The 26263-nt window shown below is 39.4% G+C and overlaps 1 protein-coding gene across 5 annotated transcripts in view; it reads left to right on the plus strand.

Annotated features, from left to right (window-relative positions):
- DACH2 (dachshund family transcription factor 2) overlaps nt 1–26263 on the plus strand; it is a 245090-nt gene that overhangs the window by 159492 nt on the left and 59335 nt on the right. For all 5 annotated transcript variants that reach the window (XM_086850075.1, XM_086850073.1, XM_086850074.1 and 2 more), the window contains exons 3-4: nt 605–736; nt 25372–25527. In XM_086850075.1, the coding sequence (XP_086706201.1) occupies nt 605–736; nt 25372–25527 (288 nt within the window). The remainder of the gene's footprint in view (nt 1–604; nt 737–25371; nt 25528–26263) is intronic.

Consider the following 26263-nt stretch of genomic DNA (forward strand, 5'->3'; position numbering starts at 1 on the left):
CTGAATTTCTGCTGGTCTTAATGGTCTCTTAAAAGTGGGATTGATTCTGTAATTATCCATATTGTGTTTTTCTACACATTTCCAATGTGGTATTTTCCAGTTACAATAATATTGATCCAAACCAACAGATTCCCAAAAGGACAAAGCAATATTTGGATGCATAATAGAACAATGAATGCTGTACTTATTACATGTTAATGGGCTTTGAACTGTTGAAATTAAGGAATACTGTATCTTACTCTGGGTGTGGAAATTCTGTTGCAGCTAAATAAGTCAAGCAGAAAGTGATCAAAGTGACAAGGTGATCAAAGTGACAGGAAATTATATTTAAAAGTATAATCAAATGGGATACCATTAAATAAATATTTCTTTGTGCTGCACATGTTAAAAAGAAAAATAAACATGAAAGATTTTTTTTTTTTTTTTAATTCTTAGAATGGTGTATTGAAGTAACTTGACTTTAAAACAAAGATGGTGTTCAGGAATAGCATTACTTAACTGGACTAAGAATGGGAATTGTATTTATGTGACTTTTTTTACTGAAAAGGAATGTTCTGATCAAACTTGCAGTGACACTGCATATTATTTATTTTTCTTTCTCCAGGTCTGACAGCAGCTGCCATGGCAGAGGCTATGAAGCTACAGAAAATGAAACTTATGGCCATGAACAGCCTTCATGGAAGTGGGAGTCAAAATGGGACTGAGTCAGAAAATGAAGAGCTCAATTCTAATGCAGGTAAGGGATGCTGTGCCCCTGAGCTGCCCTGGAGCTCTCAACACCTGGCTCTCAAATTCTTAGGCTCTTGTAATTTGAAAGCTTTGCTCTACCAGTGCTAAATCAAAATTAGTGCTCTCACTCCTCCATATTCCTCCAGTTTTCCTCCTAACAGCTCCCTTCATTAATTGTTTGAAAAATACTGATGAGGATCATCTTCATTAGGGTTGGATTTGGATACAGACTTTTAAAGTGCCCCCTAAATCCATCTGGAGTAACCCAAGATTTATCCACTGGCTATAACACTGTCTGGGGTTCTCCAGTAAATGATGGAAAGTTTCCAGAAGGTCAGGTTGCTGGAACTCCCGAGCTCCAGAGGTCACTGGAGAAAGGTAAGGCAGGGAATGCTCCATCTCCAAGTTATGGCTTTTCTGCATTTTGTTCTTTCCTTGGATGGATATTTGCAAAGCACAGCTGTGAAGGGGAGTTGTGATAATCCTTGGCTGTGGCTGGAGTCACCTCGAACAGGAGGCCCTGGCACAGAACACGTTCATGTGCTATATAAACATGAATATAAATTTCAACTAAGCTCCCCAAGTCCCAACTCCCCAGGAATAGGGTTCAAAGGTGAAGTCAAAATGGATCCTTTGGAGAGGAAGTCTTTGTTTATTCTGATGTTCTTCCAGGTGAATAGATTTTTACTTGGACACTGTAGAGAACCTGGAACCAGGCAGATCCATTTTGTCGCTGGTACCTGTTACAAAAAGGACAGTTTCCCTTGGCCTCGCTTTTTACTGCATCCTACACTTTTGCCACTTGGGGAACATATTTTGTTTGTTTCCATTTCCAATTCAAGAGGAGAGGCACGGTGTGATCCCCGCGGCATCCCGCTCTCCCATCGGCATTCCCGCGGCTCCCAAGGCAAAGCCTGGCTGCTGTGTGCTGCATTTGCATCCTACCATCAAAATGGTAATTTATTAGACCAATAAAGCAGCAGCTGGGAGGTCTTAGACTCATTTTCTAAAGGAATAACTTTGAATTCATTACAAATTATGCACAAAGCAGTCTTTCCAAAAGTGGTATTGCCTTTTGCTAATTTTGTGTACTCATCTGTATTTGAAGAAATCTGGCTTCTAACTCATGCATTAAACCTTTCCCCAGCTTCCTGTTCTGTAGGATACGTATTTCTTATTCACCTCTCAGACCCTAATCAATTAGTGCACATTGAATTCAGAAATAAAAGCACTGGAAAAGCCTATTCAGTGGTTGTAACTGAAATAGTTTGTAGATAGTTCAGAATGAATTCTGAAAGCTCAATGAATGCTGAGAAAAAGGACTGAAGAGAGAATTGCTACAGAAGAGTAAGGAAGTTTCATACAGAAAAGATGTAGGGCTGGTTATGGGGGTTTTAAAAGCCACTGTATAAAAGTTTAATTTGAATGCTCATGGTTTTCTGTGTTGTTTGTGTAGGGCAAAATTCATGTACCTCATATGGGGAGAATCTACATTAATGAGATTATTTTAGGTACCTCACGGAACAAGAAGTTTTTTAGGGGTCTGTCACACCAGCCCTTGGACAGTGCATCAAGGGTGGGCACTTCACAGGGGAGTTCTCTGTGGTTTAGCAATTCAATGAGTTTTACAACCAACTCCATACCAATTTAAATATTTGGAAAAATTCCCACTGACTTTAGTTCCAGTGGGACCCAAGAATAAGAGTGTGGTGGCATTTCCATACATGTCTTTTCTCAATTCTTTCCCCTTTTCATTGCCTGATGCAGTGAAATTGCCAAGAGCAAATTCTGGCTCTGGTGCCAGTGTTGTTTGCAGATGGAGCAATATCAGGAAGAACCAACCCTAATCCTGCTAAAGAATCACAATTTCCCCTCTTTCCAATATGTACAATGTGAGCATTGGGGTAATTTTGTAATGTGTGTATTCCTCCTCTATTGGTGGGTCACATGGCAAAGGTTTCCATTGAGAGGGATGTGTCAAAAAGGAAAATCTCCATGAAAGGAGTCTAAAAGTTGGCTGTACCTTTCACCATATAAAATAACCAAAAAATTACTGAACACTCACTACAGAAAACCTGGTGTGGCATGAAGAGAGTGGGAATTTTGTTTAGAAGTTAATACATGTGTTGTAACTTTGATCTGCTGTGAAGGGAACACCAGGATAATTCCGTGTGCATGAAACCTTCACCAACTGCTTGCTTTGCTCTAGACTTACAGTTTAAATGACTATTAAAAATAAAATGGGGATGTGAAACAAGGAAGAAAATTGAATTTTGAATTTTTTTTTTTTACTAAGAAGAGGTGGAAAGGAACAGAGCAAAGGAGTCAGAAACCTCATAAGTGAGAAAAACATTTTATTTTAGGAGAGAGACCTACAGTTTCTTTGATTTGAGGTTGTGTTTAATAGCTTCTGTAATGGCTGCAACATGACTCTGCATCTAGATTTCAGCATGAATAACAACCTGTTCGTGTTTCATTTAGCTCCAAATGAGAAATTCTGTGTTTTATTGTTTTAGGAAATTAGTCTGTGTACTATTGCTCCTGGAACTTTATAATTAATCACTAAAGGTTATGGCTGTGGAGAGTTTGTGGGAAATAGATGTCTGAATGATTATAATTGTAGCTGTCAAATCAGAAATATGGTTGTACAGAGCTGAGGACCTTTTGCTTCCTTTGATTCTTTTTTCCTTTTTTTACAGTAACAAAGACTCAAAGGGTTGCAATCTTACTTAAAACAATTAAGTTGGGTTTTTACCTCAGCGGTACACATTGACTTCCTACAATGCCACTAAATATTTCACTTCTGGATATGTGCCTTCCTGCTCATCCCACAGTCTGATAGATGAGTGGAGTACTCGCTTTCTGCTGTTGTTTATTTTAAATTAAAGATGTAATTGAGCAGTATGAAGTCCTGAAGCTTTATTGCCAGATTTTTTTGCAAGTGTGTCATTATATACAGGCCATTAGTATAATAAAAAAAAGTGTTGAGGATGTCTTGGCATATTCATCTCAATCCCCATCTGTATCTGTTGAGGTATGAAATAATTTTGGGTTTGCTTCTTATTGATGCCTAGCCTGTCATTTCTACAGTTTCTTCCTCTGTGTATCATTATGATGATGGAAACTTTTAAGAATTCACAGTCTGAAGCCAGAATTTGTCCTGTCTGTTTAAAATCTGAATTCCAACTCAATTTAACACGATCAGTGACTAATTCCTCAGATATTATATTGTTCTCTAGCAAATTGCAGGTGTGGAATTGAATCTTAAAAATGTGTCTAAGGAAGTGGGGGATAAATGTGCCACTTCTTTTCCTGCTTCTAATCCAGCTGGTGTGCTTTTGCCATCAGGTCCTACCTACCTCCTTTTCATGATGTTACAGTGATCTCCAAACTCAGTGGAGTTTGGTGCTGGAATATTCTAAATAACTTACTAAAAACAAATGCTACAAGAGTTAATACTGAAAATATAGGGGGGAAAATTCCCCCCAAAAGTTCAATTTGCAGATATTTTTTTAATTGAAGCAATGCTTTAGTTCACAGTGCTGTGAAGAACGCTGTTATACATTTGAACATTGATGTCCTCCTTCCACTCTCTCTGCAGAAGAGAAAGAGATTTTTTTGCACCTTCCTACTCATCATATGAAGTGTTAAAGCAAAACTTCTCTGGCAGTTGAAAAATCTCCCTTTCAATCTGGCTCTGGAGGCTCTCTGGCCCCACAGTCCAGCTGACCTGGGCTGGCTGTCTCCTGGGGCTCAGTGTCCCTCCATCCTCTGCTGGCAGGAAGGTTGAATTTGGAGAGCTAGGTCGTGTCTGGCTATGGGAGAAATCCATCCCTCTGGAATCTCAAATTCCCGATGGCCAGAAGTCTTTTGAGATCCCGTTCCTCCTTTTTTGGCTCCTCCAGGTGAGTCCTTGGAGAGGACATTTGGCTGGTGGCACCTGTGGTTTGCCAGGAGTGATTGTGGCCTTTCCTGCTCCACTTGGGAAGTGAGGAAGGGCTGGAGTGAGCGTCTGGAGCTGACTCCTGCTCACTCACAGCCCAGCCACATAGCCAGATTTGGTGTTCTGTAGAAGACAAACAGAACAAAAGCTTTCTGGTTGCATGGAGGTGTTGATGAAGATGAGCTCCTTCATCGTGGTGCAGCGCTAAAAGCAGGCGAGGCGTGTTCTGGAAATTAGCATCTCGTTGCTTTGGGGGATTTGGAACAAACTTGAAATCCTTTTCTTTTTAAGGGCATGGCAGCAGGTAATTTGTACAAGTGGGAGATAGGATAGATTGTCAGACAGGGGCTGGGTGATGTTACCTGGGTGTTCCTCAAGCTGCCTGAGCAAGGAAGGATCAGTGCATGGCAGTCGTGACAGGAGCTGTGTGTGCAGAGCCTCAGAGCAAAGAATAGAGCAGGTATTTCCTTCTGGTGGCTTTTGGAGTTAGCATGCATGATTTAAGAAATGTGTTTTGCTTTCCCAGGAGAGATATCAAACAGAACTAAGTGTTTCAGTGGTATTTCCTTAGGAAGTCAAAATGTTATTCTGTATGTAGAGTCTTGTTGCTTAATTTCCAGACAAGGAGCTAAGTTAGGCAGAAAAGAAAGGAAAAACACCCGAGCTTTTGGCATATGAGGATCAGAGAAAAAGCTCTCTCATAGAAAAAAAAAAAAGTGTTATCTTTTTATCCTTCTTTCCCTTCAGTACCTGCCATGCAGTTTTCTCACAAATGCAAACATCCTTCACAATCTGTTTAAAAAACCACAAATACATCACTCAGAGGAATATTTAAGGAACCATCAGGAGGGAAAAAACTCATTGGTTTAATGGAATGCTGTCAAGGAAAATCAGCATCACAAACGACACAGGGGCAGAATTGATACTTTTGCACTGACATGTTAAAAGAAAATCCCATGCATTATTTAGAAAACCCAGAAATCTGTCAGCTGTATGATTGCCGAGTTAGCAGAAGCAGGAGGATGCTGCTCAAGTTGAAAAGAAACGCGTAGGCACAGATCCATATTGTAACCTTTCATGTTCTCCACCCACCATGAATACCCAGCTATTACACGGTCAGCATTTTTTAGTTTTTCTCTTTTAAAATTTTCAAGTGCTTGAAAAGTCAAAAGAGGTAGGTCTTTTCTTCTAAAAAGCAGGATGCCAAGGCTGTTATTTTATTGTAAGAATGTAAAAATGACAGGACCAGAGAACAGGTTTTTTTAATCCTTGAGTACCATGTAGATTTCATTAAGTCATTTTGCCTGTTGTTAAGGAAAGTATTTTTGTGTTACTTGAGCAGAGAGTTAAGAATTTTTTGAAATAGTTATGAATTTTCTTAAATTGTCCTTTGAGCTGGAGGGATCAGTGCAGACTTGAAGCAAGAGAGAATTTAACATGTTTCAGGTTTTGTGCTGTCTCATCCAAAAACTAGACTAGACTCCAGCTCGAGCAGACACGTTAAAACATTTTATCCTAAAAATTGAGACCTCTGTGCTATTTTTGCAGGCAGTTCCTGTGCTGGTGCTGGTGAGGGTGAGGGAGGGAAGGTGAGGAGGCAGAGAGGGGATGTTTGGCCCCTGTTGGGACAGGATCTGCCCAGGGGGGTTTCACCCACACCCAAAGGAGATTGAGGGAGTGGATTGGTGGATTTCAGGATGTGCTTCCATCCTTAGCCTTGGAGTTGTGGTTCTGTGAAACTTCTTTGAACCCACGTGGAAGTGATGGTGAAGTTTATTTAAGCTTTTTCAGTGAAAGTGGAGTGAAGGAACTCAAACATTCTCATAATGTGGGGGCTTTAGGAAGCTTTCCCCACTGCTGCTTGTCAGAAAACATCCGTGACTGGGGAGTGACAGGAGCAGAGAATTCCCTGTGGATGATAAAAGTGATGCCTCCCTGGCACTGATAATCCTGCAGGAAAAGGTGGTTGTGCTGTTTCATTTTTAAGATCCAACTCCTCATGCCTTAATGCTGTTTGTTTGGGTCACAGTTTGCACTGTGCTGCTTTCTCTCCTGTTCCTTCCTGCCCTCTCAGTTATCCCAAGAATACAATCTCCATGTGGGAAGCTTGGAAATGCAGTGCAGATATCGATTTCTTCAGCAAATTGTGTTTTTTTCTGGAGAGTGAGTGTCAGTGGATATTTTGTGCTGCGTTACCCCAGCACTGGGCAGGGTTTAGTACCAAGAATTTTAGGAGGCTTTAGTGAACCTGAGTTTCAGCAGAGTGCAAAATTGAATTTTTTTACCTGTGAACTTATTCAAGGTCCCAGTTTAGATACATTCTTAAGCAGTTACCTATTGAAAGCATGTGAATAATTTAACTGTATTTTTTAAAGGATTAATTTCAATTTAAACATAAATATAGTAAATGTAGGTAATGATTCAGACATAATTGTTGACATATCAGCTAATATTTACATATTTGGATTGACTGACACTCAACTCTGAAAAATGTGAAATAGCTCTGGCTTAATTTTAAAACTAATAAAGGAAATGTAACTCCAGAAGAGTTTTGAAAATTAAATTCTCTGTCCTCTGTAACTGAGGCATCTTTTTCTGTGAGAGGAATTCTCTTTCAGGTTTTTGATGCTTATCTTACACATGATGAAATTAACTGTGTTTATATAACATCCTGAGCTAATGTAAACTGGTTTGAAGATCAAGCAAATTTAGGTTTTATCTTATACTGGCTTCTTTTTAGAAAAGTTGTTGTTAACTCATGAAGCTCTGGGTTTGTGTGAATGCTTTTTGAGTGGGTAATTCCCAAGGGTATATTTTTAATAGATTCATGACAATTAGATATTAGATACTGCTAAGGGTTTACAAATGGAGAATGTATACACTAGTAAGTTTATATTTCAGCAGTTAAAGATCTCACACAATCTGTTTCCTTGGTATATTTTGGTTGTTATCTTACTTGAAGTCAAAGAACTGTTGTTCCTTTTTTTCCTCAAAAAAAGTACTTTTTTTTTTTTTAAATAAAGACAGAATTCCTTCCAATGATTTCTAACTTTCGCTGGAACAAATTTAATATAGAAAATCAAGATTCATATCTGTTAAAAAGCCCTGCCTAACTCCAAATCAAACACCCCTGGGTGCCCACGGCGTGATCATAAACAACCTCTCCAGATTCTTGCCATATCTGCCATCAGAACTAAGTGCAGCAAAAGATAAACCAATGAAAAAATGTAAATGGTATGGCTAAACGGAGGAGAATTGAGAGCTTTCACATGTCTGTCACCTTTCAGATCCTTTACAAATTTATAGTCTCAGAGTGCAGAGGTCTAAATCTTCAAAGCTTGAAAAACAGAGGTGCAGCATGAACTAATCTTCATTTTTTCCCCTATCTTCTTACAGCAGCACTAATGGAAATGTATTTTGTTTAATGACTCTGAAATCCTGTTTGTAATTAGATGTGGGAATTGGTCTTACTTTGTAACAGATGATACTGGAATAATAATATGAGAGATGCTACGCTGAGACCACTATCCTCCTAAATCTATATCATTTTTCATTTTATTGACAGGAAATGTGTTCCTGGAACAAAGAGATTGATTTTAAAGAGTGGAAGAATAATGTCTAGTAAAAACTCGAATGAAAACATTTTAGCATTACTTTAAGTGTATCACAAGAGTATATTAACCCCTTCAGCTGTGTTTTTAATTTAGTAAACAATCTTCTTGGAGTTGTTGCTTTGTCACTGATACCATCTTTGAATGAATGCACCAAAAGGTAGAGAACTTTAATTAATGATGGGTTGCATACAATTAAAATGCATATCATATTTCAGAAGGATTATTCAAAATAATTAATTTTGTCTGTTAAAACACTTTTCCAGTCGTAAATGAAGTAATTAGGAGTGGGCACAGAAGATGTGAGTGAGGGCTGAGCTCACACAGTCCCTTCAGAGTATTACTCTCTTTACTAGGTCTTGATGTCATAAATCATTTTGGCCTCTCTAGAGCCAAGGCTGCATTTTTTCCTTGGTTATAATTCTCATTTTTGTTGGTAGTAGCTGAAATCTGTGGCCCCTACCAGTGTGCTGAAGGAAAGCAGGTGGCTCTAAAGTGTCCCCGTTAAGACAAGGTCTCATGTTCATCTGCAGGGCACAGGGGCTCCACAGCTCTGTGGGGAGTGATACTGATCAGAAACGCACCAAATTTAGGACTTTCTGTATAAAATTTTATGAAGAGCGAGGCAGATTGGATGCCCCACACTCTCAAAGGAAAACCACTGCAGTTCAGATGTTTTAGCTGGCTCCTGTGGCTGCTGAAGGACACGGTGTGGAGAGGGTTGTCCCTACAAGGTGGGGAAGAGCCTCTGCCTGGGGACAGAAAGGTGAGGAAGGGGTAAAGCGTGATCCAGGTCTACCCCTGTGAGGTGCATCTTGAATTTTATGTTAAAACATCCTTGGAAAAAGCAAAAGCAGACCCAGGAACAGGCAGCATCGAGTGGTGAGCAGCAGAGCTCTGGCAGGGTGGGGTGCCAGGAGTGCTCAGGGGTTTGCAGGATTCCCACAGTGCAAGGATAGGGAGATAAAATGTCAGATACATCTTTTTTTTCCCCCCTCCAGGTCCTTGTATGTACTCTTGTTTCCAGAGAATCTCATCTGCTGATCATTTTGCACAAAGTAACATGTTCAAACTCTGGTGGTTTAATTTCCCATTACAGGGTGTAAGGATGTGAGGAGTCCTATAAAGAACCCCAGTAAAAGCAAATATTAGTGATGGTTGCCTTTGTTAACAGTAGTGAGTCCACTTCAGTCTCACATTAATGATATTTTAACAGTAGAAAGTACTTCAGTATTTTAATGACATTGTAAAGGCTGGAACATTCTTGTTAAGGCACATATAAGTTAGGATGAAAACTGGCATATTACCTTTGATGTGGGCCACATGCTGAGAGTCCCCCAAAGGATGTCATCGTGAGCGATACAGCTGCCAACAGCAGGAGTCTCATGAATTACAATTTTAATCAGGTTTTTTTAAAAAAGCCCCCTAACATACAGTTAATTTATGTTTGAGGCAAGAAATGTTTGTGGTGTGATTATTTGGAATATTTTCTCACTTAAAGGAGTAGCATTAATCCCCCCCCCCCAAATTTTAATACCGTTTTTAGTTAAGGATTCAGCAGTGGATTTGTGCGGCGTGCCCTGAGCTGACATTTCTGCAGCTGAGATTCGGTAGCAGTTTTCCTTGCAACAGTTGGTGCTGTTGAAATGTCTGGCTGATCTGTGAATTTGATGAGACAGAAGTCACCGTGGTCTCCAGTAATTCTGCCTCTCCTTGCACCCACGGAGTACAAGGCATCCCTTAGTTGTGGAGCAGGGGCTGTGTGGGTAAGCAGGACACACATAGATCAGAACCCTACTGCTTTTTATAGAACACCTTGGCTCTCTTCAGCACTTAGATTCAAGTTTTATTTTCCTTTAATGAAGTTTTGATCCATGAGAAAATCAGGATTTATGCATTTATTTCTGTGATTTTAAAGTAAGCATCTGACAGTTTTGCATAATAGGTTATGCTTTCTGCTCCATATTCTGCTTAAAAAAAGCTGGAATCCAAAGCTGTGAGTGACATTTTGGTAGAATTTTAGCAAGTACAGTCATTACCAAATTAAAAATAGATACAGGTGGGTAGTCTATGTTTTTAGCTCCTTTCAAAAAAAGCCCCACCCTTGACTGTATACAAGAGCAGCAGTTTATCAGATCATTATAGTCACAATGAGGAAAGACCAGCAATGTTGTCTCAGACCAAGAGTAAATTTACCTTTATCCACCAGAGGCTTTAATTTCCATGGCTGAGACATCTTTTCCTCAAATGAAATTCTTATTCTTAATTTGATAGAAGGTTAATTTAAATTAATAAGATCACTGAAGAGTATTAAAACGTGGTCCATTTAGTCATAGAGAAGAAAATGTTGTTGGCACCGTATAATTGAAGCTACTAATTTGTCCATAATCTAAAGGAAAAATGTGTAGGTTTTTAATACAAGTTTCAAGTGCTTTATTATTTTGGAAACCCAACTGACATTATGTCACCTGGTAGCTAACTAATATGTATTTATTGGCCAGTTGTGTGTTTGAGGGAGGTTCCACAGTGCAGGATGGTGCTCCTGTGGTGGGTGGGCTCTGCTGGCTCACGTTGCTCACACCTGGCTCAGGTAGAAGGGTGAGTTCAGGACAGTTCCACCCTGCAGAATGGCTCTACCTTTGGGTCTGGTTTCTCTGCTGCAGCTGTTGGTGTTCAGGATCATCAAAACCAGCACTTTCAGATTTGTTTCCTTACCGTACTCCAGCCCTGCCAGCCTCATGTCTGACTGACAGTTGCCCAGCTTGATTTTAGAAATTTCATAGGATTTCTGATCATGGCCATTTTTCCTAATGTTCTCCCTAAGTCTTCCTTGTTAAAAGTCTTTCCTTGCTGCATCTTGTCCTGTACACTGTGGCTACAGAGAACAATTTACTCCTTTGTATGACTCAACATGTTCTTTATCAAGTGAAGATATTTAGTGAGCTCCTGCCTGTTGTCCCTTTCCTCCATGGAGCAGCCTGCTCTCCCAAAAGACTCACACTGAGGATTTCCTCACCCCTGGTCACTTCTCCCTGTGCTCCCCTGGCCTCTCTCCAGGTGATTCAGATCCTCCTGGTCCCTGCCCAGGGCAGTGCCTCGGTCAAGGCCGGTGCTTGGGGCTGGAGTTTGGAATGGGATGGAGACAGAGAATTCCTCCCATTGTACAGACACTGATTCCCTATAAACGTGAGCGACTCACTCTCCTGGCATGTCCTGGCAGCAGGATTCTGCTGACCTCTGTTCACCTGCAGTCAGCTACAGACACTGGATATTTTATTTTTTAAATTTACACAGGCAGTTGTCACCATTTTTGTCTTTAAAAGAAAAAAAAAAGAAAAAGCAACTGAACAGAGAAAACGAGCAGCACGTCTGTGTGAATCACTGCGTGTCCTACAGCAACAGGCAGTCAAACCCCATCCTGAGTTGAGGATGGTTATTCCAGCCTTTTCTCTGTCCTCACCAGATTTTCACATTGTATCTCTCTTAAATCTTCACAAAAGTTTAGACAAATTCTAATAAAGACCCAGAATTTTTGGGAATTCTGCTGTGTCTGCCTAGGATACAGACTAACATCTGCCCTGGAATGTGGAGCATTTAGTTCAGTTGAGTTTGGCCATTTTTTGGTTCATTCTCTCTGTACACATTGACTTGATGGTACATTCTGAAGGTAAATTAAAATTGATAGTTGAAACTGAAAAGCAGCATTTCCTGTCTCGATGCTGTGCCTTTTTTAATCTGTACACAGCCATCTGCAATTAATGCTCTTTGTTGTATATCTTCTGTATTTACAATATATTTGACAATAAAACCTTTTTTGACATTTAATCAGTAGCAGAGTTGTTCCACTCTCATTATATATTCATGAACTTTATCACCAAGACAAGACATAAATGTTGAGCTTCCCTTTAAGATCAGACAGGCATTGATATTTAAAACGTTGAAAATGGGGGGGTAGTTACTGTTCTACATTTGTATAATATAAAAATTAGAACGGATTCTTCTTTCTAAGGCTGTTTTAAGGATGGAGACAATGAAACTTTGGGACTAGTGAAACTGTAAGAGCTGAGTGCTCAATTTATGGTGTCATGGGCCATCAGAGGCTGCTTTTTTCCCCCTTTTCCTGTAAAGCTTATAATACCAATTAAATTGTGATTCATATTCTCATATTTCAGAGGGAAGTTGGAAAGGCAGTAGGAAGAAGTGTCTTGCAAGTTCTTATGGATCTGTTTGTTGATTGACTATCTGTAAGAATTTGATGTGAGGGGGATTTTGGCATTTCATCCTTGAGAAATATTCCCCCTCATTTGCAGCACCTCTTCTGTTTTTCTGGATTTTGACAAAGTAGATATTTTTTGGAAGCTGAGTCCAACTTTATTCCATTTCTCTGTAAAATCTTAGATCCAGCATAAGTCATTTACTAAAAAAACAGAATAGAGTGAGTAAGATCTTTAATTTCACTTTTTAAACAACAAGCATATCTGGGTATATCTTTTATGTGAAATGGCATTTCTGTGTCAGTGATAAATTGAAGTTTAATACAAAAATACTACTGAAACAGATGGGAATTTGCATGAAACTTACAGGTATCTTATATTTGGGAGGGTAATCTCTAATGAGCCTCTCTGAATTTAAACTCAGTGATTCTGTCTGTAGAAGAAATATTTGCATTGTACTATTGCTCACAGCTGATACTGATTTTCTCTCCAACTAACTAACAGCTCTTCTTTCTGCCTCAAATAATTACAGCCCAAACCTTGCCCCTGTACTATGGAAATGGAAAATCCAAGTCATCAGGATAGAAGTGTATCTGCAGTTTGGATTCAAAAGAAGTATTTTATTTATTAGATGCAGTTATGGCACTGAAATAAATGGTTGGTGCCATTATACAACATCTCACCTTCAAAATTTAATCATCTACAAATGCAATTTATTTTTCATAAGCTCCTTGCTTTTTAATATGATTCATTAATTTTTTTTCCTGTTGTTCGCTCATCTATTTTGAATGGAGACTCCAGGCATTTGTTTTTTTCTGTTCCTTAATGCTTGGTATGGTTGATGTAAAATATTTTTAAATAATCTTTGTATTACTTAAATAATTTAATATTTAAAAGTTTGAAGTTGCCCAGAGAGGTTGTTAACTCCCCATCCCTGGAAGTGCCCAAGGCCAGGTTGGATGGGGCTGGGAACAACCTGGGATAGTGGAAGGTGTCCCTGCCCATGGCAGGGGTAGGGCTGGATTTATGGATTTATGTTCCATATGGATTTATGGTTAATGGTCCATTCCAACCCCAGCCAGTCTGGGATTCTGTATTTCTAAATTATTTGGAGCACATGGGGTATGTGAGAACAGTGTGGTCACAGCTCCCCCATTTTTAGGTATCTTAATTGTATACATGCAATAACTTCTAATTCAATTAAGACCAGCAATATTCCACATTAGCCTGTGTGTCAAAATCCATGCAGTATCCTATAAAAAAGTCATTAGTTTGGTAATATCAATTTAACAAGTTTTAGCTCATTAACCTTGACACCAGCAGTGCTGGGGAGAGGAACCTTTTGATATTGTTGTTCTCAGCATATAGCAGGGAGCTCTGGAAATGTGCTGAAATCTGTGGCTATTATCCCTGATCATCAGTTATGGCTCTGTGCTGGCTCTTCTGGACAAACACCACAAATTGCAGCTCTTCAAGTCAACTTAATAAATGGTTGCTGCATCTCACCTTCAAAATTTAATCATCTGCAAATTGCAGAAATACTTCTTCAGTTAGTTCTTTTTCTGTTCTGGCTTTGTGTTTGAGAAATTACAGTTACCTTTGTAATAAAGTTCTTGGTTTAGCTTATAAATATAATTTAATATTGGTGCAGGTACCATTACAAAATGGGAAAATGAGCAATCACTTAAAAGCAGGGGACAAAGAAATCAAGAAGAAACTCCAGCAGTCAAAAGGCTGTTGTGTATTGTATATTTTCTCTTATACCTGTAGAATCAAAAAACCATCATTGTTGAAGAAGACCTCCAAGGTTATTGAGTCAAATTGGTGTTGTCTGATTTGATGCCTCAAATTGGGTGATTCTGATTTTCAGAACTGAGAAGAGGCAGAGCAGAACTCTTATTTAGCCCCATGGTTAATCACAGAGGCATTTGAACAGCAGTGAGAAGGGATTGTATAAAAATACAGGGTATTTTCTTAGGAACAGCTTCCCCTAATCCCTTCCAGTCATCATGAGTCTGTCATTTTTTATGATTTGAGGAGAGCATTTGGATGTAGAGAGAATGAGCACCCACCTGTGAGCAAGGGCTGTGAGAAACAGAGGAAGAGGGAGTTGGAGCATTGTCTTAATGTGGAAGTGGGAAAACAAAGCAAAATGAATGTGGAAAATGGAATTATTTTGTTGTTAGCTTTTTGTCCTGTTCATGCCGGTGTCAAATTTTCATGGGTTTATTTCCCTTCCCTTCCCTTCCCTTCCCTTCCCTTCCCTTCCCTTCCCTTCCCTTCCCTTCCCTTCCCTTCCCTTCCCTTCCCTTCCCTTCCCTTCCCTTCCCTTCCCTTCCCTTCCCTTCCCTTCCCTTCCCTTCCCTTCCCTTCCCTTCCCTTCCCTTCCCTTCCCTTCCCTTCCCTTCCCTTCCCTTCCCTTCCCTTCCCTTCCCTTCCCTTCCCTTCCCTTCCCTTCCCTTCCCTTCTTTCCCATAAAGGAACAATATAAAATTTAACCTCAGCCAACTTTTCAGCCTCACTAAGGCAAAACAAGGTCAATTTTAATAAACTGAAGTATATATATTTTTTTCTCTCCCAGCATCTTTGTCTCATAAAAAGGGAGTTTTTTTTGGCTTTTGTAGAAATCTAATCCAAAATGAAAAAGTACATTAGATAGAGTAAAATCGAAATGTTGGTTGACCTCCAGGTAGTGGGGAAGAGAAGAGTGTTGAGATTGAGTAAGGTTTTTTATGTGCAAAAAAATCACTGTATTTGTAGGATATTATGTGGGATATCTGTGATTTGAAAAGAGATAATTTCAAGTGATTTTAATTTTGAGAATTTACAGAAAGCCATGTGCTCTTTGTATTGTATAATAAAAAGCAGCTATGTTGAAAATTCATTACAAAATAAATCTACTAAATTGCTATTCTTTTAAGATATGTAACATTTGACTTCTAAAATCTCTTCTGTGCATTGAAACTGGGCTTTTATCTCTACCTAAGGAGAATTTTTTGAGTAATCCATAAAATATTTCTTTAAATAACTGATGACTGTATGGATGCAGACAAAAAAAAGTGCAGTTTTATGAAGTCTTTCATTTAATTCAGATAGAATCACCTGTATGTGAAATCTGAAAATTAACATGTGCTGGGTGGTTGGGAAAACATGTCTGCAAACCAAAGCTGCCTCTGCAAATACTGCATTTCTTTCTGAAAGGGATCTTGCATTATTTGGCATTTCTGAAAAACTGTTAGGATTTTATGTGAAACGTGTAATGCCATTTCTTGTGGCAAATGTGTGTTACTTTACATTTATGTTCAACCCCATATGGGGGCATTTCTACATGTATATGTATGAATGGATCTCAGTAAATTTGAAATGAGAACTGCAAATCAGACTGCAGATTTGTGCCCTCTAATTTGGAGGTTTGTAGTCTGACCATGTCCACTTGAAATTTAAATATCTTTCAAGATATTCAAGCTTGATTACTTGGCCTCACCTGAATAATGGAGCTTAGAACTAAGGCTTTTATCTGGGTAGCTGTCTTTGTATTATGACTAAAAATTCCTACCACTTCCACTATGTTTTGTAGAGTAAAATGTGTATTTTAGAAGTCCCAAAGGTTTTTTGACCAGTATTTTTAAAAGCTGGTATAATTTATGAAGTGGAGGTTCAGCTGCAAATGGTGGGGCTTGGCTTTAGGGGGATCATGGTCTGACCAGTGCCATGGGTAGAGAATATTGGCAGCACAGAGGTAGCAGAGACATCTGGAGCTGTGGAATGACCAAGGCTGGCTGTGGCACCGAGAGAACAAAAATCCTTCACCTTTTGGATAAAGCTCTGGGCTTTGGACACTGAGAACACCGAACTGGAACCACAGGTACTGAGCCATAGGTGTGCTGGGACAAAGTGCATCTCTTTAAAAACCTCAGCAGAGAGTGTGATCCTCTGTCCTTTCTTTTTTTTTTTTACACAGAATCTCAGAAGTGAAAAACAGATCTTCAAGCTTTGCAAACTAAAGAGCTTTGGGAAGAGTGTATTTGTCATTATGTTTAATTTGCACATACCTCACCAAAGAAAAGGCCAGGGGAGCCAGGCCGAGAACACAGCTGTACAGGCAGCTCAACTAATTGCCTCTCCATCCTCAACCTCATTTATCTTCATTTCTTCCCAATTATACCAAATTATCAATAGTCTCTGTTGCATCAGAGTCTTAATCCCCTTTATTCAGGCAGCATTAGATAGTGGCAGATGAATTCTTGGAGGGAGTCAGGGTAAACAGCCATGAAATGCCACCTCTGGCAGATGGCATTGCTCACAAGAAATGTGACAAAACATTTGGAATTTGTTACCAGGCATTGGTATGAGAAGGCAAGCTGTCAATATTTTTTTAAATGATAATCAAGGTGGTGCATACTTATACCACAAGCAGAAATGAATCCTGTCCAAAACCTCAAGCTTAGTTAAGTTCAGCTTGGCACTGTGCTATTCTGTTTTGTTGCAGAAGCCTCTCATTTTCTCTTCTTAAGAAAGAGTTCCACTTTATCTGCTTTTAATATCAACATTTTAACAATGTTTCTTCTGATGGTAGTTGTTATTTATTGGTTTATATAGCGCAGAATGAAATGCTAGCTTGAAGACATAGAGTATCCTTTACACAATAACAAGTTCAGGAAGGTTTATTTGACATTGTTGGTCAGTTCTAGGGGTTTGATCCTGCTCCTTGGAGAAGCTAATGCTAAACTCCCAGTGGTATTCCTGGAGGAGAATTATTCTAGAGGTGATGGGAATACCCACTGGCTAAGTTTGCAGGAGGAGAAAAATGTTCTGAAACTCAAAGATGGATGGAATATGTGAGATATCCAAGAGCTGTAGTAGGAACCTGTTCAGATATTACTGTGAGCACAAATGAAAGTGTTTATGGAAGGAAGTACAAAAGTTGGCTGCTAATTTAGTTCCAGGGGCTTTTGTGTGTTATTTTTAGGCTGGTATTAAGTGAAACACAGTAGATGTCTCTGCTGACCTTTTCTGTGAATTGGGTTTACTCACGGGCTCTCCTGGTTTTGGCAGCACTTGGTTTTTTCGAAGTCAGTAGTTTTTTTGAAGTCAGTAGTTTTCTGGAAGTCAGTAGTATTTGCTGCGAAGGATCAGCTCTCAGGTGTAAGAAACACTTCAGGATGAATGTGTACTGGCCTGAGCTGTGACCCTGTCACACCCTGGGGCACGGGGCTGCAGTCTCTGACCCTTTGTGCAACCTGGGCTGTGGCACTAAACCTCACTAGAAACCTTCTCTATAAAAGTGTCTTGGGCATCCCTTAGCAGCCTCTCATTCTCTGGTAACATCTCCACTCAATTTGGTGCAGATGCTGGAGGTTTGGAAGACTCCAGGTGTGTATTAAGACCACAGATTTTATTTAATTCTTTCAAGCCATATTTTGTATTATACAGAGTTGTCTTAGTATGAGGAGATCTTGGAAATATTATAAATACATGATCCATTTATGTTACTGCAGATTAACTCAGCAGATTGCCATCTGTAACTTGAACTGTTCTTAATAATTATTTCAAAGAAATAGTAAATGATGAATTGTTGAAGCTTAAATAACCTGATTTTGTAGTTACCTGTCTGCTGTGGATGTCAAGATATTCTCAAAGCCTCTCAGAATCAAACTAAACTATCTGCCTAGTCAGAGTCATGGCAAAAACACACAGTACATGTATCTCAGTGGTTCTTTCAGTAAGTTGTTAAATATGGGGAAATACTAAGTAATTTTAAAAAAGGCAGAAAATTGTAAATTGGGGTGAGTGAGGGTATGGGAGATTCTCATCACTGGAATACAAATCCTGGTTCCCTGCTTGCTGGTGGCTGCAGCAGTGGAGTTTAGAAGGATGTATGTTTTATCCTTTCTGGCAGGCAGCCCTGCATACTGTGTTCAAGATCTGAAAGTTAAGCTGTTTTATTTCTGGCTTGTGCATCATCAACAGTAATAAAAACATGACAGACCAGAATTTTGACCTTCTTTCTCTCTGTGAAATGAATGTGTTTCTGAGGGCAGGCTGTGGTCCTGCAGTAGAAAACAGGTTTTTTGTTGATGGTCCTAAACCAGAATAGATTCTATGTTCTAGTACCTCATTCTTATCTTTGTACAGAAAAATAAATAGCAGTAAAGTCACACAGTTGTTACTAAAAATGTTAGCAATAAATGTACTTCACATTCTATAGAAGAAACTGAATAGAGTTTTATAACTTAATATTTAATCTGCTACAAGAACTAGGAGATGTCAGAGGAAGACAACAAATGCCAAGTTAACCCTCTGAAAACACACCTTCAGATAACACCAGGTGCTTTTTCATACAGTGCAGGCACAGGCATCTAACTCTGAGAGGTGCTTGTGAGTACCAGTGCATTCTAGTGACAATTGTTACAAGAATTCATGTCTAAATCTCTGTAAATCGGATGTTTCATCTTGTTAAATGTAACTTCACAGGGTGCTGTGGTTGTGGAAGCTGAATCAGGGGGGTGTGTTTGGTTGGAGTTCAGCTGTAGGTACTGCAGGTGATGCTGAAGTTCAGTTGATGCAGCCGCTTCCTCCTCTGCTCTGCTCACAGAAGCAGTTGAAAATGGTTCTGTTTCAGGAGCATTTTTGTGGATACAGCTTGCAGGGATGGATGGCTCTGTCTGCTGTGAGAAGGAGAACAGGTTTCCTGCTGTTCACAGCCTTGGACACCGAGCACCTGGCTGTAATGGTGAGATCCTGTTCTGGCTGGAAAGGCCCAGGAAGCACAGTCACACCTGCCAAGGTTCCTGGCACTGAGACTTGGCCAGGGCTGTGCTTCAGCACCACAACCATCCCTCAGCACATGGGAACCTCAGAACACATCCCATTTACCACCTCCTTCTTTCTTTGTTCACGTTAAAGGAAACACTTGATGGTTTGGGAGGGATGGTTAGGTTCCTAGATAAATATTGAAATTCTGCTTTTATCTTCTCAAAAAGTATCTTCCTGGAATTAATTGTTCTTAATTAAATTGGCGTCAAATATTCTGACATATTCCCAGTTACCTTCAGTGTCCTGTTTGCTGTGAAATAAACTTTGATTTTGCTGTCATCAAGACTTTTCAAAAAGTTTAGAAATGATATTCAGATTTCAGATGCCTTCTTATTGTGTAATTATCAACAGATTACTTCACCTAAGTCCTGACAGACATATTTTTTAAGTATGACTGACTGATGGACAGATTGGGAATTGCTGAATTAATGGGCACATATCAAAGCCTTGGCAGGGCTAAGCAGTAATTACATCTGCTGAACCACTTGATAAGTTTTTGGAAGTAGCCCAGTAAAGCCATCACTGGATTTCTTGAGTTTTAATATCTTACCCTACACACTTTCATGGCTTTCTTGTAGGGTACACTCCAAAAGTTGTTCCAGCCAAATACACACAGGCAGACAAATCCATGGATTAAAGCTTGAAATGCATTGCAGATCTGCCATTTAGATTTTCAGATGGGTGTAAGGATTTTGGGGGCTGATTAAAAATCTTGTTCCCATTTTTAAAGTTAAGCATTTCATTTGGGAGTAATAAAGGACCACAGAAAGTGCCCACACTTGTGTGGCCTCTGTAAATAACATTATCTACTGTCAATAAAAGAGACAGAATTTGGGGTTAAATGGGTCATAATCCTGACCCAGAGCAGTTTTATGGTTTTCTGTCAGGAAAGTGACACTTGACCAGGAATGAGTCCTGGTGATCTCTTCCTGACCGTCCTGCAGTGAGATCCTCAGCTTATCCACTCTGACAAAAATTGTTCTCAATCTAATCTTGTCTTCCTGGGACACTCAACACTTGCTAACCACAAAAATGTTGACAGGAAGTTGTAGGCTGAAATGTTTTTGCAGAAGATATTTTGTGTAGGCCAAAAAAGTGACCTTTTTTTTTCCCAGTATCAGGGTGAAATTGGGATATTGGTAAAATAGTTGGGAATGCCTGGAAGCACAGGGATTAGGAATGCTGGCAAAAAGGCCTGTGTTGGTTCTATATAATCCAAAAATTTTCAAAGGCCCTGTATGTGCTGTACACTCACAAGTTAGAGGTGGGAAATACTTTGGAATTACCAGTGCTGAAGTAGCAATGCTATTGCTATAAAAATGGAATACTTTTTTCTTTGCAGCTGTTGTTATGCTTAATATGCCCAACAGGATGAAAAATGTGTTTAAAAATAATTTAAGGATAAAATTGGCCAGTGAAGATGTTATTGCTTTTTACAATTGGAGTTCAATTTTTCAGGAATGTATCACAAGGAAAAGTAAAATGACAGACATAGATTGAAACTGTGTGGTTATGGAATTTGAAGGTAGCTCTGACAGAGAGGATTTCATTTGGCTCAACCAGACAGATTTAAGGCTGATAAAATGAATTTGAAACCAAATGAAAAGAAACTGTCACCAAATTGAACTGTGATTACTTTCTGGAGATCTTTCAATACCCAAAAACAAAAACAACAAACCTCCAAAAAACCCCAAACAACAGATTTTGGGGTTTTGCTCTGAAGAATAGAAATGCACAGTGAGGCTTATTGGTAGAAAACTTTCAGCTTTAAGAGTTGCCTTAAAGAATTCCTAAAGTTAATGATGGGTGAGGCAGCATTTTCAGAAAAAATGAAGCTGAGTTTATCACTTGCATTTCCTTCAAATAAATAAAATGCAACTTAAACACTTTGCTTACAGACCTGTATGTGATGGTAAATCACCTTCCAGTGGGGCTGTGGTGGGGGTCCATCACTGACAGCAGCTGAATGTATTGCTTGGGCTGATTTTCCCTGTTTTTCATGGTACCTGTGATTTAACTCCTAAATTCACCTGATTCCTGCTTCTGCTTAGTTGGACATGAGTGCAATTCATGCACTGCTAATTAATCTCTCAAATACCCTGTTCAGACTGGTAAACACCAGACTTCATTTTTCACACAGTAAATAACTGCCCAAATCCACGTGGAGCCCATCTTTACGTATCCTGTGCTGCATTTCCCTGGACATCTCAGGCTTTTTTCTAACCCACCCTGTGCTTCTAGCTGCACCTCTGGAAGCAGAGCTTGCCCCTCACCTCTGCTGCAGGCTCTGAGCTGCGTGCCTGGGGCAGCCCAGGCTTCTCTTGCCCCTTTCTCATGGTCAGGAAATCGGGAGCTCTGGGGCTGCAGGTCCTGGGCTCTCTTCCCCTTTCCCAGTGCTGAGTACAACCTGTTCAGGGATGAGATCCACCAGAATGCACACAAGATAAAAATCACCCCTCAGTCCTTCAGTGTTCTCTGTTGGAGGGAAGATCAGGTGGGTAAGAGTGTCAAACATAAAGCTTTTGGTAAAGTGTATAAATGATGCATTGGCATTTTGACAAATAACTTTTTGGGTGTTCTAATAATATTCCCGTGACACTCATGTATCAGGCTACTAAGATTTTAAAATTAAATAGTCTTTCTCATATAAAATTAAAAAAAAAAAGTTGTAATTCCCTTCATATAAGAGATGGGTCCCATTGCTGTTTCCTGTCATCCCATTTTTCTTAGGAGTGTATGTTTTCTTTCTTTTTTCCATGTATTTTTCCCCTTCTGTTCTTTTTATACCTAAAAGAAATTACTTAAAATACATCTCTGTATATCTATAATATAGAATAAAATATATAATAAATATATAATAATAAATATATAAGAATAAATATATCTATATATCTATATTTATATATAATATATAATTGCATATATATAATAAAATATATTTGTATCTACTGTAAGCTTATCATACAAAAGACAGGATTGAAAATTAAAAAAAAAATCAAAATGTGATATCTTTGCCTCATGGACCTGTTTGGACAAAAAAATGGTGATGAACAGAAATCTGAAAAATCAGATGGTTAAAAAAATAAAAAAAATATGGTTAAATTTGAATTTGAAGCACTAAGAAGGATTCAGTTTTTATGGATGTATTCACTTCTAATTGTTATGGCAACAAAGAATTTGAAAATACACATTGGTATGTTGCATGTCAGATATGTATTTGCTGATCAAACATGCTGACAACTGTGTTACCAAATAAGAAAATTGTATGCTCAAAAATAAATACCTTTTTTGAGCATTGCATGGCATTTAAAGGACTGAGTGTATCAGCACAGGTTTGCATGTCACATACTTGGCTTTTACGTGAATCTGCTTCTGGCTCACTGTAAATTTGTATGTAATCTTTTTCTTACCCTATGGACATAGATACTCCAGGGAAGAATGCAAATTTTCTTTTAAAGTGGTTCTTTTTTAGCTGTGCAGAGGGGCTGTGGGTAGGATTGAACCCAAGGTGTCTGTGGTGTAGGGCACAGGAGCAGGACTGAATTTCCAGTTCAGTTTCCTCCCTGGTGTAACAGGAACTTCCTAATTCTGCCCCTGAGCTTTCCCACCTGGAGCTGACCACACTGCCCTTACAAAACACTTCACACCTGAGCAGTTCTAGGTAAGAACTCTTCTAATTATTATTTTATTTCAAGAGACTTCCTGCTACGTAGGCAGTGCAGTCCAGATGGAGAGATGGAGCTGTTATCTGTGGGATACTGCAGGCTGAGGATACATTTCATTTAACATCCACTTTTATTATACATCGGACACTCAGCTGTATTTTTTTCTTTCTCTAAGGAGAAGTGATAGGGAACATAAGAATACAGGAATGGTCTGTAGAGATAAGTGTATTGCAATTTATTCTTGTGCTGCTGGCACTGAATACTGGAGCAGATTTACAAGTGAAATTTGCAGAGGGAAAAAGTTATTGTTGTCCCCATCTGTAAGGAGAACTGGTCCAGTGATTTGGACTCTGTGACATAATTTAAATTCAGTTTCCCCTTCCATTGCAGATTTCCTGGGTTTCCTTAAGCAAGTAGCTTTTCTTCACAGGACAATTCTCCATCTTTAAATTGGAAATAATGGAATTTTCCTCTGGAATGTGCAGCAGTTGTAGAGCTGGGCTCAGAGAACTGCTGGGGCTCTGCAGCCTCAGGGCCACGAGGCTCTGAAGGCAAGAGAAACTTCCAGAATTAACTAAATGAGCTGAGTTTAGACCATTTGTGCCTAGGGCTGGAACTACCCAGGGCAGAGGAAAAACTTTCAGATGAAGACTCAATATTTTTCTTTTAATTCAGAAATCCCAACTAACTACCTTTGGCCCAATTTTTGTGGCCAGTGCCCTGATACGTGAAATTACAGCTACAAAATGTGTTCCTAAGCAAAAAATTCATGGAAAAGTATGTATAGTTTTTGAGGAAGAATAGAGTGTAAATTTTATATTTGTTAAAAAAGCATATGGAGAAAATTAAAACTCATGTTAAAATTGACATTTCCTCCGAAAGTCATTCATAAATCGCACATTTAACTTTGGAAACACACCAAATAATACCACCCCAAATTCACAACAGCAAAGTGAACAACTTCCACCCTAAATAGCAGTCTAATGTTATTTGAAAGAGCTGATATACAGTATATTAAATAACAAAGATGCTGACACAGCGTCAACTGTAGTAGTTTTAATTACTGCACTACGCTATGCTATATTATATCACATGGCATAATTTAGTGTATCTTTCTTTGTCAGTGTATTACTCATCATTTTACAAATTACAACTCTTTTATAGGAAGGTAATTCATACTTGGACATAGTGCTAAAATGATGGAGTGTTTTCCTTTTTTTCTCAATCACTGATCTTTCAAACTTTTGCATTTAGCAGTATTAATCATGTTTATTAGCCAAGTGTTGTCATAAAGAATGGAATTTCTCTGTTACTTTCATATTCAATTAAAATGGTTTTTTGCTTGCTGCCTCTATCTGCTGCACTCCAGTAATCTATTTACTTATTCTAATTGAGATCCTTGTTCATAAATTCAAAACAAAATCAATACTACAGTTACATGTTTTTCTAACAATCCGTAATCTAAGTGACAGTGTGGGCTGTACCTGAGAGGGGAGTGATCTCAAAATACCATTTAACTCTAGAAATGTTCAGTCTAACTTTTTTTTTAGGTGTTCTGTTTTGTGCACCAGATGTATTTTGGAATTCTGTGACATGGTCTACTTAACCTGCTGTTTAAAAGGAATTTGTTATTCGAGCGTGTAGTACTGAAAAACCTACAGTCTGTAAAATTGCTGCAGAAGACCAGGCAGAGATTTGAGTGCTCAGTTTTCTACACTTGGTGTTTGTTGTAGACAGTAATTACTATGCATAATAGATATCTGGACTCCTAAGTTGAAATTCCTGAATATTGATGATTTCCAAGCACAGCCTGTGCCCGGCTCATTTAACCCACAAAGTGCAGGGTTCCACGAGGGGCGTGGAACCAGCAGTGGAGGAGGAGCTGCTGAAGCTCAAAGATAACCAAGCTCGAGGATGAACTGTAGTAAGATCTTCAGGGCTGAATTCCAGCTGGAATGTGGTGCCACTGGAGGGAGGGAATGGCCAAGTGCCTCCAGGAGTGACAGAGCACAAGGGTGGGCTCAGATGTGTCTCTGGCATGGTGGCCCCATGTCCTGTGATAGCAGGGGATGGTGATTCAGCCTCTCAGATGTTCCCACTCTGATAATTCACTTAATCATGACTGATGATTTCATCCTCAGACATTTAGCTTTTCCTGGTTCCACAAACCAGTGTTTTGAAAGTAGGAGACGCTGAAAGTGTCTAAAAATAATTTTTTGCTCGATACTTATTTATTAATTTATTTCCTGAAAAACTTCAGGTGCAGGTTGCAGGTGCTGTGCCTGTGCCAGGTGCTCAGCTGTCGTAAGGAGTGTTGGCTCATTGCTAACCGAGCAAAATACCTCTAAATAAAGGTGCATGGCACTCATGGTTTGTTGTGCCCTGTTTTGCAGGTGGGAGTGAATCCTCCTGGGACAAAGACAAGCTCCAGTCTCCCATCACGACGGGATCCCAGCACAGCATTGGTCACCCCACGCTGTCAGGGCAGTCGAGCCTCGGGAGCGCACACCCGCTCAGCCCTCTGCAGCAGAACCACCTGCTCACCAACAGTACGTACTGGGATCCTACTGGGAATAAACAGTGCCTGGAGCCCTGCTGGGAGCTGGGCTTGCCTTCCTTCCCAGCCTCAGGAAGGGGGGAAGTGATGGGAGGCATGTGAGGGACAGGAGGGTCAGGCCTTGTGTCCCATGTCCAAGCCACGCTCAGTCCAAGTGACTTTTCCCACTTGGGAATAGTCAGTCACTCACTACTGGGTTTGGGACTGTCAGTTTTTAATTGACATTTCCATGGCCTGGATTCAAAAAATAATCATAAAGTTGCTTGAAATTTTAGCTATGTGAGGAAATTCTCTTCCAGATGAAAATGCTGACCCGCCAAATAAAATAGAAGAGCAAGGAATAAATGCAAAATGTCTATTTAAAAGGTCATCCACTGAACCCAGCTATCCAAAACAACTGGAATAAAATGGTACAGGTTGGATTTGGAACTTAGAGCTCCCAGAAAAGCCATCTCTTTTATTGCCCTTAGGAAGGGAGCAGGTGGGAAGCCATCAATTCCACTTCTTTATGCCCAAAGAGGGAAGGAAAAAGGTTGATATTTGGGATGTTTGGGATTAACACTTTAAAAATTAGTGAGGAGTAAGGTTATTCCTATAGTTGATGATGGATGAAGAATGCAAAGTTCATTACTTACAAACTCTTGTTGCTTGTTTAAGCTCATCATCCTCCAAGTTTGGAAAGTTGATTTTTGGTGTTAGTTTTAGTGGATCAGTGACATTTCTGGATC

Source organism: Cyanistes caeruleus, chromosome 14 (genome assembly GCF_971803275.1).
Source record: "Cyanistes caeruleus chromosome 14, bCyaCae1.hap1.1, whole genome shotgun sequence".
NCBI classification, from domain to species: domain Eukaryota; kingdom Metazoa; phylum Chordata; class Aves; order Passeriformes; family Paridae; genus Cyanistes; species Cyanistes caeruleus.